Here is a 16,224-nt window from a genome sequence, read left to right as displayed (position 1 = left end):
GTTGCTAGTCGCGAATTCGTGTCCGACCCATCGCGACCCCATGGACAACACTCCTCCAGGCCTTCCTGTCCTCCACCATCCGCCGGAGTCCACCTAAGCTCACGCGACTCCATCCAGCCACGTCATCCTCTGCCGTCCCCTTCTTCCTTTGCCCTCAATGGTTCCCAGCATTAGGCGAAGGGAGTACTAGACCTCCAGAAAATCTAATAGGCTCAAAGCGAGCAGCAGGAGGTAAGGCCCTCCAGGAGGCCGGGCCCGCTCCCGCTACTCCCCACCACGCACGCACCGACCCCCTGCCGCCCTTCCCTGCCCTGCCCGCCCTCAACTTCGGCGTGTCCGGCCGACGTCCGCCGCGCGCCCCACGACTCAAGAGGCGCGCGGGACCCACTCGGGGCAGGAGGCGTCGCCCGATTTTGCTCTCGCGCCGACGCGGCCCCACCCAGAGAAGCTTCTCCCCTCGCGCAGCCGCCGGCCCCGAGGCTAACAGGGCCGAACCCTTCGCGGCAGCAGCGGCGCGGGCCAGGCTGACCGCGGCCTCGTCGGCAGGGCGGCGGCCGGGCGAGAAAGGCGAGGCGGAGAGGGAAGAAGAGTCAGGCGCGGCCGGCAAGCGGAGGAGGCCCCCCTGCAGCGATGACGTTTTTTGCAAGTTTGAGTTCGCTGAAAGTCAACGAATAAAACAGCGAACAAAAGCGATGCCCATGACGGCTAATTTAGGGTTAGAAAACTCAGGGAACCTCCAAACCGCCCGGCGTGGGCCACCTGCAGCAACGAGTTTAAATAGGACGCCTTGCCCCACCCCCCCGCTGCGCTTGATTGGTTACTGGACCTGTACGCACTTGATTGGTGGAGCTGAAAGAAAACGAACGAAATGGGGTGACGTAACTCACAGTGACGTAAGATGACGGAGGAGGGTGAAAAAATAGCTGAATAAAGCTGCCCGCAAAAGCTGTTCGCGATAAGCTACTGTGCCTATTTGGTTGCGCTTATTTATTTCATTTCTCTACCGCTCCATTGCCAAAGCTCTAAAATGTAATAGAATGTTGCTGTTGGCCTATTTAATTTCTATTGCGAAACTTTTTTTGTCACAAAAGGATGCTTTAAAAAAGGCCGAACTGACTCAGGAGAGGACAGAACTGGGTCCCATCAGTGATGGCATCGCGGAAGGTGCTGGCGTGCTCCTCAGCTTCCCCCTTGCTGCAGCTGGATTTTTCTTAATGTCCGGGTGAGAATGGAGACGTTGCACAAAGAACTGGAAAGCACCCCGCACATGCCCCAAAGTCTCCTTCAACCTCCCTTTAGCATTGCAAGGCAAAGAGCTCTAGGAAGTTTGCCTTTTCCAGCTATCATGCATGTATATCATCTAATTAGCTGATAGTCAAATTAGCTTCTCAAATACTAATTAATGTATTAACTGGGTGACTTTGGGCCAGTCACAGACCCTCAGCCCCACCTACCTCACAAGGTGGTGGTTGTTGGGATAAGACTGAGAGCAGGAGAAAGAGAATTATATAAGCTGCTTTGAGTTCTTTGTAAGAAAAAGGTGGGATATAAATTAAGTAATGCAGTAAAACTCACTCCTTCACACTGGTATGGCCCAGATGTTAATGGTAATTATTACATTTTTCATCCTGCTCCTTTTTCTTTCCCAAGGAACCAAGGCAGGTCTTCTCTGCAACAAACTTCTGAGGTAAGTTTGCCTAATATCTAGTGAGTTTTGTGACCAAATCAGTATTAGAACCCACATCTACTGATTCCCAATCCAACACTTAACCAGCACACTGGATCTTAATGCAGTTGAGTGTGAGCGTATGATACCAAGATTTCACTTCTATCTTCTACCCTAAATTCCTTTTGTAATGGGGCATGACCAAACTCACTTGGCCATTTCCCTATGCCAACCTTCCCCAACTTGATAGTCGCCAGATGTATTGGATTTCAATACCCAACTACATGCCCCAACTACATGTGACTACAGCTCCAGCATCCTCAATTATGGCTGATTAGGAAACGATGGACACTGTGGTTCCAACATCTGGAAGACAATGAGCTGGATAAGGCTGTTCTTCGGAGTTGCTTCTTGTCAGACTTTGCAAATCCATGACAGGTTGGTTCAGAAATGCACAGGCCATCTATGTTCCAACAAATGAAACTTGGAGCACACTTGCCACATTCCTTTTTTGTGCCACGGATCATTTTGCCATCCCTACTCGTTACACAAATCAGACACTGAAGGTCCCTGCCCTCTCACTGTATTTACTTTATCAGAAGAAAAGCTGTGTTGGATCATTCTGAACATTTGGGGCGGGTGGGCGGCATAATGGCCATAGTGTCTTATGAGAAGTCCACAATAGCACTTTCCTGCTTATGTTCTCCAGCAGCTAGTTGGTGTTCAGATGCATATTGCCTCTGATATGGGGGATTATAGCAGAAATGGAGAACATGTGACCTTCCAAAATGATGTGGGACTATTGGACTAGAGGTTCCATCATCTTTCACTACTTGTGTAATAGGCTAAAGAACACTCCTTCTGTGTCCCACCATTACTAGACTACACTTGAACAAAGAGCAAACTTGGCCCCCACAACTGACATCAGATTAGCACCACGACACAAGCATCAAGTCAGGTTGGAAGAGAGTTTATTAAAGCATTAAGAAGGGCAAAGAGGGCTTGGTACAGAAAAAGAGAAAGGGGCATAAGGCAAGAATATAAGATGTTAACAGATTATAATATTCTGGTCCCAAACACACAGATTCCTTGTTGCACCATGGAAGCAAAATAATAAAGCTCACCCTAAACTACATTTTTGCGAAAGAGGTCCCCCTGCTATGAACATTTCAGTGTTTGGTCAGGGAGCAAACCTCTCAGCAGGAGACAAAAGATTCTCTCTAGCTGGGAGTTTTTCGACCTGCCAATTATCTATCCGGAGAGATCTCAACTCCCCCAGCTGTTAGCAATTCACAAGGTTCCTGTCCAAGGCCAACAGTTCTCAGCTAGGTGTCCTTGGACCCAGTGATAAGTCTGGGAGTGCATATAACTCCCTCATCCTTACCAGCTGAAGTTTCAGCTCAAACACTTAAATTTAAGTTAACCCTTCCCATGCTTTTGTTACAATTGACTATGCTGCTTAGGGGTGATCCAAGAATATCTGAAGGACCAAATGTTCCCCACACTTGCAACCCACTAGTTGGCAAGGCAGGCATCAGAGTTTTGCCAGGTTCCTTGACATTCGTGTTTAACTGACTGCACTTGAGGTATTCATAGACTGAACAACTATCTGTCAGAGACGCTGTAAACTATATTCCTGCATTGAACAAGGTGTTGAATCTGATTCTATATCACATGCAGGCATCAGACTTGCATTAATTGTACAATTGGCAGCTGAATGTCTAAAATGATTTTTGGGATGTAGTGTGCTTGATGTGATGCAAAGTAATAGGACCAGTAGAGTGTGGTAACAAGACCATGGTTCAAAATTCTACTCAAAATCGTAATGTTCTCCTGGTGACTTGTGCCAATCTCTATTTAAAGGAGAAAAAAGTGGAGAAGGAATGAGATCTTATGCATACTGCTTTCCACAAAGGAAGGGCAGGATACTAGTAGAATCAATAACATAATTACACTTCTGTTTTGTGATGTTGAATCTGTCACAATCCATTCAGGACAAGGCTCTTAAGAGCAACTTGGTAAAAGGTACAGAAGTAGGAGCCTTGTGCTGAATGGAAGGAGAAAGAAAATAAATCTGGGAATCTATGTGAAAGCAGTGTCAGGGCAAAATGAGTAAAAGCTTTGCCATAATATAGCTGCTAAAAGTTTGACGCTATAAGAACAGCTTTAGACTTTGGATGAAATTCCAGATATGACCAGGAAGCAATGTTACAAGTCTTATGTGCCCCACAGTGTCCTTAGAAATGCTAATGTCCTTGTCCTGAAAGGTCTTCCTTTGGGCACATCTTAGACATGCTAATACTTGCCAGATCTGAAGGTTTTGAATTGAGTTCAACCCTATCGTTTTACCCTGTTGTGCCTCTAGCACAGTGATCTCCCACCCCTCCTCCAAACTGTGTATGTAACTGATAGGTTGAATAAGGATCTTGTATGGACTCCATCTTACTAGTCCCTTTGGGGCCTACCTACATGCTGCAGGTATTCCATGTCTGAATAAATTGTAAATGTTCTTTTGATTGTACACCCCCAGTGTGCCTGCGCTCTCTGGCCTTTCTTGTCAGCAACATTTTGATTTTCTACACTCAAGTGCTCTACACATAAAGAAACATGTGTAAAATGGCCCTTATGTTACATACCTTCTGCAAAGACGGAATCAAAACAAGTACACATGGAATTGTTACGTTTATTCTTCTTTCAAAAAGCAGTGAGGCTGCAAGACTCATTGAGGATGCCATGAATTCGAGGTTCGTCCCCACAGCTTTTTAAATAAAAATGTTTCGGTGCAACAGGAGTCTAGAAGCACTTCCTGTGTACTATATTGGGCCCGACCTCAGCATATTCTTCCCTGGAAATCCACATCTCCTGGAAGGCAGATAGAGAAGCAAGAATGGATCCTCCCATCCAAACAGAGATCTTCCTGTCCGGAGGCGCCTGGACTAACACTTCAGTATCCTTGGGAGCCATGCGGATCAGCTCCTTAGTCAAGCGTTCAGCCATACCAGGAAAAAGACTGGAACCACCAGAAAGCAGCACATTGACATACAAAGTGCTCCTCAAGTCAATGTCACATTTCATGATGGTGTTGAATAGAAGCTTATCGATTCCTGGGGCCTCCATGCCAACATTAGATGGACGAAAGAGAGTCTCTGGGCAGCGAAACAATTGGTTGTGAATCTTAATGATCTGCCCATCAGGTAATTTCCAAGTTTTTTCTATTGCAGTAGGTTTTTTGGCCATCTCTTCTTCAGGGTTTAAGCATACATAGCACAAGGCCTCCTTGATGATCCGCACAATTTCCCTCTCAGCTGTGCTCACTAAAGCAATGCCACTTTCCCTCAGGATCCTCATGAGGTATTCTGTAAGATCCCGGCCTGCCAGGTCAAGACGGAGAACTGCGTGAGGTAAGCAGTAACCCTCAAAGATCGGGACGGTATGGGTAACACCGTCACCTGAATCCATCACGCAACCTGTAGTGAGGCCTGCAGCGTAGAGAGCCAACACAGCTTGGATGGCCACGTAAAGGGCTGGAACCTCAAATTTTTCAAAAAGCAACCTTGTCATTTGCTCACGATTGGCCAGTGGGTTGAGTGGTGCCTCAGTTATCAGTGCAGGTCTTGTGCAGGAGTTTAACTTCAGTTCATTGTCATAAGTGTGTTTCCATATTTTCTCCATGTCTGGCCAGGAGGTAACGATTCCATGTTCAACTGGATATCTATTAAGTATTCATAGGGAAAAAAGATGATGGTAGTATCATATTATCATAATCTGACATGCCTCAGACTAAGCATTCTTCACTTAACATTCCCCATGTTACCAAATGGCCCATGCCCTGGTGTGTGTATGCCCAAAATACACAACAGGGCAAGGTTACCTTCTAAAAGATTTATTCTCGAGAATAACTGGCTGCCAGTGAATTGTTCCAGATGGTGCACTTGAGTAGTTCTCAGTTGGCCCTTTATACATCGATCATTAAAGGGTTACAGTTAATACAGTTCACTTTCCAATACATTACAGCAGTAAAAAGTTACAATGGCCTGATCTTCCCCACTTGCATACCAAAGAAGATACTCTGAAGGAGGGGGAAGGGGTGCTATCACACAGATGAGGAGGAGGAGGATAGGGTGGGCTGGTGTGAATTGCCCTTTGTTTGAGCTGCTGCTATCTGTCCAGTGCCAATTAGCTTTCTCTGGAGTAGTGCCTGGTTAGTGTCAGCAACACTGGAAGGATGCACACATGCTGATTTCTAGAAAAACAGGTTTTTTCCTGGTCTAGTTATGTTTCACTGATTGCTTGATTAAACCTGTGTAAGTTATACCTGTTGATTTGTACCTCACCCACTTAAGCGTTTCCTAACTTGACATTCATAGGTGCCCAGTAAAAAACACTTAATAAGCTTTTTGTCCAACTAAATTCATGCTCTTCTGCATTACTTGTCCTTCCCTGGGCACGTGAAAACATATTGAACTGAAAAATAATCAACATGACAAATAGCTCATGGAGGCCATATGTCCAGAAAATTTGAACCAGTTTCAGTTAGCATATTTTATTGTCATGGGTCAAGCTTCCATGTAAAAAACTTGAAGTCTGGAAAAACCTAAAGTTCTCTGAAGGCACAGTCCCATAATTGGCCCTATTTCTGTCTGAACTTGCATCCTAATGTTCTTGTACATTCTCATAAAGTTACAACTGTTCGGTCTGTCTAGATGAAGGGCTATCAGAGGACTGTACAAGGCATGCACTATCTGAAGGGCTATCCAGTCCAGCTCCAGCTTAAAGGTGAAGAACCCAGGGACATGGTCAGCGGACTGAGCAAGCACATAATTACCTGGTCACAGCCTTCCCCGCTGTAGTAAGAAGCACTATTGCCCTCTTTAACTGATAGCAGCTATTTCTAGATCTGCATTTACCTATATAAATTAGTATGTGCAGATTTTATGCAAATCTGTCCTTTTATGTCCTCTTTTTTTGCAGATGCATTTTCTTTTTCTTTCTTTTCTTTGAATAATAAGTAAGCAGTCTTCCTTTTGGGCTAGAGTAGGCATAGTCATAAGAGTTAAACATTTTATTTATAGTATGTATGTGCACAGAATTATTAGTGGCTTTCCTGAAGATTAGTGGCTTCAAATAGAGAGGTCTCAGACAGTATGCCCTCATTGTAAAGATAATGTGTAAGAAGTCATACTATTTTCAGCTAGTTTACTTGTATATAATGAATTTGGAGTGGGGGTCAAACGTTCAAAGTGAAACTGAATACATTGCAAATGGTAAAGGACTGCTCCAGATAATCATCAGACCATTAGAAACAGAATTTCTAAACTCTTCCCCCCCCCACCCCACCATGCCCCCAGTCCCCATCCAGGGCCCTGCTGCACCAGCCACCCTCCCGCCCACACACTTTTTCTATAATACATTGAAAGGTCCATGATGCGCCCAAAACCTATATTGTAGAATGCAAAATCATTTCTTTACTTTTCCCCAAGTTTGGTGATTTTGACTTCAGCCAAAAACCTTCAGCAAATAATTCCTTTTGAATGATAAATGTGTTTGAGAATTATTTGTTCCATCCCTTTCTGTGGATCTAATATAATTTGCTGCAGTTGGATGACAGGCTACATCCTCAGTGTAAACACATTACAGAAGCCTTATGGGTACCAGTGGGGTTTCTAAATAATGGCTCCAATCAAGGGAACATGGTTACTTTTAAATCAATGCGGTTTAGGTTGTAATACCTGCTTCCTTGGGATTAAGCCTTATTTGACTCAGTGGCCAGGTTCACATGATCATGGGGGTGGGGAAACCACATTGGCTTCTTTTCCCTGCCCCCCTTCGTGTCAGTTACACATTGCAGTTTGCCGAATTTCCTCAGCCACAGCATGTGGCTCTCTTTGAGGTCCAGACCCACTAAAGGTGTGCAGCAAAGGGTAGCTTTAGAAGCATACTGCAACTCTGCAACAAGCCATGGATTTCAGGAAGGTGTTGAAGCCACCACCCTGCACATCTCACCCAGCTGGGATGTCACAGGAAGCTGTGCACCTTAAGGATAATTAAGCAAATTGCACGGTGGTGCTTGAGCAGGGATGATGGGCCACTATGCCCTCTTTTCCTGCTGATCATCCAAATCCAGCCAGGGGGTAATTTCTGCCTAGAGAGATATGACTGTGCATTAAGCTCCTCACAATTCAGTTGCCCCATTGTTTTAGTCAGGATTCAGAGTCAGCTAACTTTCTCTGGATCAGGGCCAATGTTAGAATGAAGTTCAAAATGTACCTATTTATCCAAATCGGATCTATTTTAGAATGTGTTAATTTGGAAACAGTGGTCACAGTGCTCCTACACGTAAAAGAAAAAGAAAAAGTCAATTAGTTCCCTAGTGATTTTCATAAATGTATTAAGAAGGATGATACACATGAGTGAGAGTTGCAAGGCTGATGACATGATCAGTTTGATAGATTACCCTGCATAACAACCATTTGGCCAACTTTGACCTCTAAATTATTGCAAAGGGTGACACACCAGTAGCAGGACCCTGCAGGAGAGAGAGAGGCAGCTGGCTCAGGCAGCAGATGTAATGGGGCAAGAGCCCCATGCCATTCCTCTGGAGTGGGAATCATATGCTAAGGCTAAGCACTGCATTCCTCCAGGCATTCCCATCCTTCTGAGTTGGTACCCTGGCAGCAGTGACATGGACTTTCTCTCCTAGTTACCTTTCTCCAGTGTACGTATCACTGACAATGTCATTGAGAAGGACCCTGAGACAGCAAGCAAAGAGGCCATGAAGTCCAGCATACCCTAGACATGCTGGCAAGTGCCACTGAGCTTGCAAAATGCGTGCTGGTACCACCCCTGCTGCACGGCAGCAGTTGTACGAACAGGTAACAAGCAGGTGGCAGGCAAAATGGTAAAGCGAATGGTGCCAAGCTGTTGGAAGCTATGCACCACTCAGCCAGCTAGCTTGCTACCCTCAGATGCAGTGGAAGATGCTATTTCATTATCAACATGGTTCAGGAAGCTCCCTGACCCTGCCAAGGTAGGCTCCCCATGCCAAAAATGCATGGGGCTGAAGCCAAGCATGGACAGGTCCATAATTACTACAGCACAGCCAGTTAAACCTATTAATAAGACTGCAAAGAGGTCACTGGAACATCATTTCATGCCCCTATACTAATACTCAGAATATGGGAAACCAATAGGATGTGCCTGAACACTCGATTTAGGTATGTACCGATATGCCCTGAAGAATGCACATAATGAACCTGTTGAAAGTAGCTGGGTTAAAATCAGTGGAGGAAGAAATAAAGCAATACTGCAGTTGGAGTCCATTATCAACCAGCAAAGGAAGGAGGGGGTGTGGATATGCTTTCCAAAGGCAGATTGCAGATATGTCAGGGAAGCATGAAGTAGTCGTAATGCAGGAATTTAATTACCCTGATATAAGTTGGGGCGGGAACTCTGCCAAGCTTTTTCTCTCCAGGAAATCCCTGGCTTGCCTTGCTGACAATTTTCTCCTTCAGGTTGTAGGGGAAAGAACTAGGAAAAGTCATCCTTGATTTTATTTTGACCAATAGGGAAACCTTAGTTGATGAGGTGAAAGTAGAAGAAACTTTGGGGTGAAGTGGCTTTGTAATGCTTGCCTTCTTGATTTTAAGGAAAAATAAAACTGAGTGTAGTCAAACATGTACCTTGAACTTCAGGAAAGCAGGTTTTAATCAATGTACAGCTATCATAAACAATTCCATTGGCAGGAAAACTTAAAATGAAGAGGAATTCAAGTGGAATGAGAGTTCTTTGAAAAAGAAGGGACTAATGGCTTAGTCAGAAACAATCCCATTAAGGTTGTGGGGGTGGGGGAAGGAAGGCAAGAGAAGAAGCCAAGTATCTGCACAAAAGTTTAGCAATGAGGAGGAGAATAAAAAAATGACCCATATAGGAAATTAAAGGAGGGACAGGTGACTAAGGACGTGTGCAGGCAGATAGTCTGGAATTGCAGAAATGGGTGTTAGGAAGGATAAAATTCAGAATTAGCTGAAATTGGGAAAGGATGCTAAGAATAACAAAAAGAGCCTCATCAGATATGTTCAGAGTAGAAGGCACACAAAAGTAATAATAGACCAGCTACTCAGCCAAGGTGGAAAATGCTGAAAGGTGACAAAGAAAAGCTGGATCGGTTCTACTGTTTTAGCTCAGTCTTCTCCCAAAAGAAGATCTGTGTTCTGTCTACCATACATGATAATCAAGCTGAAGGGGTAGGTGTGCAGTTTGTTAATGCCAAATCCCTAGATGGCTAGGGAATTTCAAATCCCCAGATCCAGATGAAAATTGCACCTCATCTGTTTTATTTATTTCATTACCAATAAAAGTTCTGAGCATCTGTCCACTATTTCCCTCATTGATGATCTTTTCAGAGGGCAAAAGGGGGACAAATGTTGCCTATGTCTTCAAAAGACAGATCCAAGGAATTTTCAACATTTTTTATTAATGAGTAGGCGAAAGCGGAGGGATGTTTATCGTTTGCTGATGACACAAAATTGGGTAAGATAGCTGATACCTTCAAAGATAGAAATGAAATGAAAAATAGTCTGGAAAACTGAGCAGAAAATAACGCAATGCAATTTGATAGGGACAATCATAAAGTTCTTAATTTAGGAAAGATAAATCAAATGCACACACATAAGATAAGGAATACTTGGCTTGACAATAGTATGTATGGAAAAGTGGTGTCAATCACAAGCTGACTATGAATCAGCAATGTGATATGGCTGCAGAAAAGGTGAATGCAATTTTAGATTGTATCAATACAAGTATAATTCTACTGTACAGGTGAGATGTCACTTTGTTGAATATTGTGACCAATTTTGGACACCACATTTTAAGAAAGAGTGAGATAAATTAGAATGAATTCCAAAAAGGGCAACAAAAATTATAAGGGGCCTAGAAACTAGAGATAGAAGGAATTGGGTACATTTAACCTTGAGAAAAGACATTTTTCAAGAATCTAAAAGCTTGTCTAAAAGAGGAGCACACACTGTTATCTATCATCCAAGACCACAGGATAACAGGCTTACATTACAGGAAGGCAGACTTTGGCTGAAGATCAGGAAAAACTGCCTAAGAGTCCGAGCAGTCATACAATGAAATCAGCTGCCTATGCAGGAGGGATTGCCATTGTTGGAAGCAGACTGGAAGACTGCACAGCATTGTGTTAGAGATGCTTAAACTGGATTCTCACACTGAGCAGGGGCTTGGGCTCAATGGCCTAAACAGCCTCTTCCAGCTTTATGGTTTTCTAAATCTCTTTCAGCCTAAGGCTTAAATTTCCTTTTGGTGAAATTCTCAGATCACTGCATTTCACTGATAAGCTAGGCCAGAGGTTCACTGAATGAGGCGATTTTACAGCAGGTTTTACATATAGCTCTTATTATTTGTAATAGAAGCTTAAGAGGTATTTCAGGGGCTTTTTTTGGGGCGGGGTAGATACATACATGTATATGTATCAGGAAAATTTGTCAGGACGTAGGAAGGAAAAGGGAGCATGACCTTCCAGGGAATCCCAAAGGGCTGCCAGGGTTTGGCCCAATGTCTGAAATTTTGCCCTGTATTCTCTGTCTTTCACACATACACACACTCACACCTCCATCCATCCATTCCACTTTCCATTTGTATCTCCCTCTTCTCCCTGTCTCTCTCTCTCTCCTTTTTCTTTCTCCCTAGTTCTCTATTTCCTGCAACATCAGGGGGTAGCACTTGATGGCCTTCATGGCCCCTTCCAACTCTATTGGAATTCTACTAGTCTATGATTCTTCCTCTTCCCATAATAATAAAGAAGAAATACAGTCCTCTCGTCCTCTCCCAGTCAAAGGATTCCTTTTTCCATTTAACCAGGGCCTTTTGTTGTCCATAATAGGCAATCGTGACTCATGAGCAGAATTAGTCCATTTGATCTAAACATCCCTTTTCCCTGCTGCAGCACTAAAGCATGGGTGCAGAGCCTCTTTCAGCCCATGGCCAAATTATATTTAAGAGGAGCTCTTGGGGGTTGCCTGCCAGTGCCTGGTGGTGCCAGAGGCAAAAGGGTAAGGTCAAAAATGCCAGGAATACCAATGCATTTTAGTTTAAAGCTCTTCCTGACAGTCAGTGAGACTTAGGAGAGGCATTTTAACCTTTCAGAATGGTGTTGGAGGGACTTCATAATGATTGGTGGTTGGGCTAAAGAGGATGGGACTATGGGAAGAGGACATTAATGGGGGACTCCAGTTGGGCCAGCATGGGAGCCCAGGCCTGTGGTTCTGTGTCCCTGCTCTGTAAACTTCCCCAACTTGGCATGTGGGGTGAGTTCACCTACCACAAACCTCCCTCCATGTGCTAATTTCCAGGCCTTTCAGTTCTCTGGATAGAGGGCTAGCTGATAAATGTTCTGCCGGAGACGAAGAACAAAATGGCCCGCCCACCCCAATTCTCTATACCAAATCTGACCAGACTGGCAACTGAATCTTACTTCAATACCAGCAATGGGCCAATACCACCCAACACTCCTGGGGGAAACAAATTAGATTAGGAGGTTGCAGGGCAAGCCACACTGCACACACAGTTCTGTCTTCCAACCCCATGTAGCTACTCGCCCAGCATCTTTTGCCTGAGACAGCTGCCTCAGTCTGCCTCTTGGAAGAGCTGGCCCTGCCCAGTCACCCTCCATTCCTCAGTGACCAGTTTTAACATTTGTTGGCTAGCTAGCACGTAGCAGTTCCCTAGGGTTCATAGTCCCGTGTCTTCTGAGCACCTGAGGGAGAGGATCCCTCGTTTGGCTTGAGCTTCATCTCCAATGTAGAAGTCCTTCTGGCCAGCACCTAGCATCACGGACTTGGCCTTGGCGCGTCCTATCAGGTTGGTAAAGATGACACGTGGTTCCCTGTCCCCAGCAACACCGGCCTTGAGCAGACCTGAGCCATTGTCTAATACCACAGCTGGTGGCAGGTCATCCATCCTTGAATTAAGGCTTTGTGTCTGGGTGTTTCTGCTCAGGGATCTTCACCCTGGGTGGGCCTGTATTATACTGGGGGAAGAGTCAGGCTAGCTATCTTCCCAGGCTTGTGATGCTGAGTCTATTGTGACTTGCATGTTGCTATGATACCTTCTCATCAAGCTTTACATGGATTTGAATATCTGTTTGAATGAGAGATAGTGAAGGAGAAAACATGCATAGAATTTGAGTATCTCTTGCATGCTTCTCAAGCTTAAAATTATGGCTGTCCTTTTAGCTGGAGGATGAGCAATGTAATGAGAGGATGTGATGTCTGCTTAAGGATGACTCTTCTCTCTCCACTGTTTATCTCAAGAAAAGTTATTTAAAAATATTCTGCTTAGTCTCTCAATTGAAAGAAGAATAGCCTTAGCTTTCTAGATGTTGTAAATGGAAGAGAATTCTAGAATTTGGAAGGACTGGAAAGGTTAACAATTCCACACACCTGTCTTAAAGAGTTTTCACATGTTAACTCCCATTCAATCGTATCATCACGACTGGGCATACTCTGTGATAGGCACAGTATTCCGCAGTAGTGGAGATTAGTAAAGATAGATAAGAGATGTTTCCTCATACAGAAGTATGAGCGCAGAATTGGGCTCAGAGGACACAGGCTACAGGATATATCTGAATCTATTCTTAGGAGGGAAGGTTGAACAAGTAATTCAAAAATAATAATTTGCTTTCACTTGGTTGGGAAAAGAGGACATCCCAAACACAACCTTTACAAATACAGGATTAGATCCAGACTTGCAGTTCAATCTTATACCTGCCTATTCTCAAACAAGTTCCATTAAATTCAGTGGGGCTTACCTCTAGGTAAGTGTCTATATATGATTGGGGCCACAGGCAGAAATTTATTTATTTATTTATTTATTTATTTATTTATTTATTTAGAGTTTTCGTATGCTGTCCCATCTCTTATAGCCTCGGGACGGCTCACATAAATAAACATGATACAAAATACAATTAAAATCCGGAAACACCCTGGCTGCACAATTAAAACCTATAGATATTAAGCGTTGTTAAAATATTTTTCAAATAAAAAGGTCTTAGCCTGGCGCTGAAAAACAAATAATGACGGCGCCAGACGGACCTCTCTGGGGACGTAATCAATCAATCAATCAATGGGACAATGGGACTTAGGATATTACTAACAAGTCCTGTTGAATTCAGTGAGTCTAATCTCAGTATGACGTAAGTCTGGATCCAACCCACTTGAATTGTACAATCTTCCCTGTTTCATGCTTTTTTTCCATTTCCAGAATTATCCTGGATTAGGATAATGCATTTTGCATGAGATTATAACTATGCCTACTTTCTTCCCCAGTCGATGTGTCATTGTGATGCATATATGATACAGGGTGTCCCCCAAAATTTGACATTACTTGAAACGTAAATATCTGAGTAACTACATGTCCTAGGCAAATGAAATTAAATAGGCTTCATGTTGAACAATAACAGATTTATTTATCAAAATTCGAACAAGAGATTCAAAGGGATGTAGATTTTATAACCGATTTCACAAAGCTTCACAAATGTTCAGTATGCGCACCACCTGTGACACGACACACATCAAGTCAGTAGTCCACCTCCTGCCAAACATGCTGTAGCACAGGGGTCCCCAAATTTTTTGAATGGGGGCCAGTAGAAAGGTTGCAGTGACCGTCACGGTGTCTGGGGGCGCGGGTCGGTGAGGTGCCGTCGAACACGCGTGTACGGCAGGCCGTGGCAGCGGCTTGCTTGCTTGAAGACCATCTCCGAGCACGTGTGTATGGGAGGCAGGCAGAGGCGGCTTGCTCACTCGGAGACCGTGCACGCGGGCAGGGAACGGTGGGGCAGGCCGGATGGAAGGCCATGGCGGTCCGGATCCGTCACGCGGGCCGTAGTTTGAGGACCCATGCTGTAGCATGTCTTGCATAACATCGCGTAACTAACATTAGTTCGTTTTTACACATTTTGTTAAAATTTGAGATCATTTGAGTGAGAATTGGCTATGTTGTCAGACTATGAAATAATGTCAATTTGTTTGGGACACGCTGTATATTCCCAGAAGAAGAGACAGAAGCAAAATGAGAGGGAAAGAGCTGTGTAGATGATGCTATGATTTTCCCTGACAGCAAAATGATACCTTGAAGAGACCCTTTCTGATCAATGAAGAAGTGGATATGAGATACAGTCATTTTACTTACTGGAGGAAGAGGAAGGTCGATCTCTTTATATGTAAGTTTCCGTAGTGTAGTGGTTATCACATTCGCCTAACACGCGAAAGGTCCCCGGTTCGAAACCGGGCGGAAACAATGAAGACATCTGTTTTTCTCCCTTGCGCTCTTTGCATGGAGAAAAGTTGTGTTTCACAGCCCCATTGTTATGCATATCTCTTCGGAAATATGTCCAACTGTGTTCACTATGGAGCTTATTCTCGGCTAAGCATGTATAGGTTTGCATCTCGAAAGTAGCAATCGTTCTTCATTTAAGAACTTAATCTACTTCATAATAAATATACCAAATTTACTTTGTTTTCCTTTTTACTGAATGCCTTCTTGGGCACTGGAAAAGCAGCTAATATATTGGATTAATAATAAATAAGAAAACGAAACCTTGATTTGTTTTAAAGAAGAAAAGTAAGATATTTCTGTGACGTATTGTACTATTCAGATAATCAGCGATCACGGTAATTGAAGCGGTGGGGGGGTTGAAGTGCATATCGGGAGCACAGCGTATTTCTGTCTTCAGACTAATTTGCGAGGAATTATGCAGATTCTTGTGAAATAATAATGGAATTATAACTTTCACTTTGGTGTTCCTACTCTTGCATGATTGATGGAAGATGCTTTCGAAGAAAACAGTATCTAAGTTTCCGTAGTGTAGTGGTTATCACGTTCGCCTAACACGCGAAAGGTCCCCGGTTCGAAACCGGGCGGAAACAGATTGCAATTTTACGTGCAAGTTATTTATTTCGAAATGTTTATATTATAAATTGGTATACTCTTGCATCTACTTGATTCCCAAGAAAGTATATATGTTTAGGTAAATAGGGGCGAAATCGTGCGCATGTTTAGACAAAAAACTCCCAGTGTTCACTCACAGAGCTATGCTGCTTCGTGGATTCTGGTGCCGTAAGACTTTCTGAAAAACTTGCATAGAATTGGTCCACTCTCTCTCTCTCTCTCTCTCTCTCTCTCTCTCTCTCTCTCTCTTTATTTTGGGCTTAAATCGGCTTCTTACGGGTGGAAGGAGAGAGGATGGCACGAAATCAATTTATGCGTTTTTATGCGCAAGATGCGCTTTTTTATATGTTTTTGATATTTCGCTTTATATAGAAGGTAGAGAAAGACAAGCTAAACGCGTGATCCTATGCCTGCTTAAATAGAAAAAAAGTTCTACAGCTCCCAATATGACTGGTCCGGGACTGCTACGAGCTATAGGACATTTTTCTGTAAAAACATGCGTGGAATTGCACTCTGAATTTGATAACGTTTCATGCACAGTAGTATTTAAATATTTAGTTGTAAGTGCAAATTACAGTTCTAGTTTTTTGCCG

At 43.7% G+C, this 16,224-nt stretch overlaps 1 protein-coding gene and 2 non-coding genes across 3 annotated transcripts; 2 read left to right on the top strand and 1 right to left on the bottom strand.

Moving 5' to 3' along the window:
* Positions 1-4,459: 4,459 nt before the first annotated feature.
* Positions 4,460-12,643, bottom strand: ACTRT3 (actin related protein T3). The gene is made up of 2 exons (XM_044434558.1): positions 12,441-12,643; positions 4,460-5,378 (listed from the first exon to the last, which is right to left on the bottom strand). The coding sequence occupies exons 1-2, from the start codon at positions 12,641-12,643 to the stop codon at positions 4,460-4,462; spliced, it is 1,122 nt and encodes a 373-aa protein (XP_044290493.1).
* A 2,264-nt stretch (positions 12,644-14,907) lies between these two features.
* On the top strand, positions 14,908-14,980 carry TRNAV-AAC. Its single transcript has one exon. It is a non-coding gene; the product is annotated as a tRNA-Val (tRNA).
* Positions 14,981-15,536: 556 nt separating this feature from the next.
* TRNAV-AAC lies at positions 15,537-15,609 on the top strand. The gene has a single exon. It is a non-coding gene; the product is annotated as a tRNA-Val (tRNA).
* Positions 15,610-16,224: the final 615 nt, after the last annotated feature.

Source organism: Varanus komodoensis, unplaced genomic scaffold, assembly GCF_004798865.1.
Source record: "Varanus komodoensis strain SLA01 unplaced genomic scaffold, ASM479886v1 scaffold28, whole genome shotgun sequence".
Classification (NCBI taxonomy): Eukaryota; Metazoa; Chordata; class Lepidosauria; order Squamata; family Varanidae; genus Varanus; species Varanus komodoensis.
This window is presented reverse-complemented; position numbering and strand designations above follow the sequence as displayed.

Bases quoted from the DNA above. Each gene is read 5' to 3' on its own strand.
- ACTRT3 (XM_044434558.1), bottom strand. From the start codon at position 12,643: ATGGATGACCTGCCACCAGCTGTGGTATTAGACAATGGCTCAGGTCTG. The intron at 5,379-12,440 runs GTGCTCAGAAGA...AATACTTAATAG, and splicing joins CGAGGGATCCTCTCCCTCAG to ATATCCAGTTGAACATGGAA.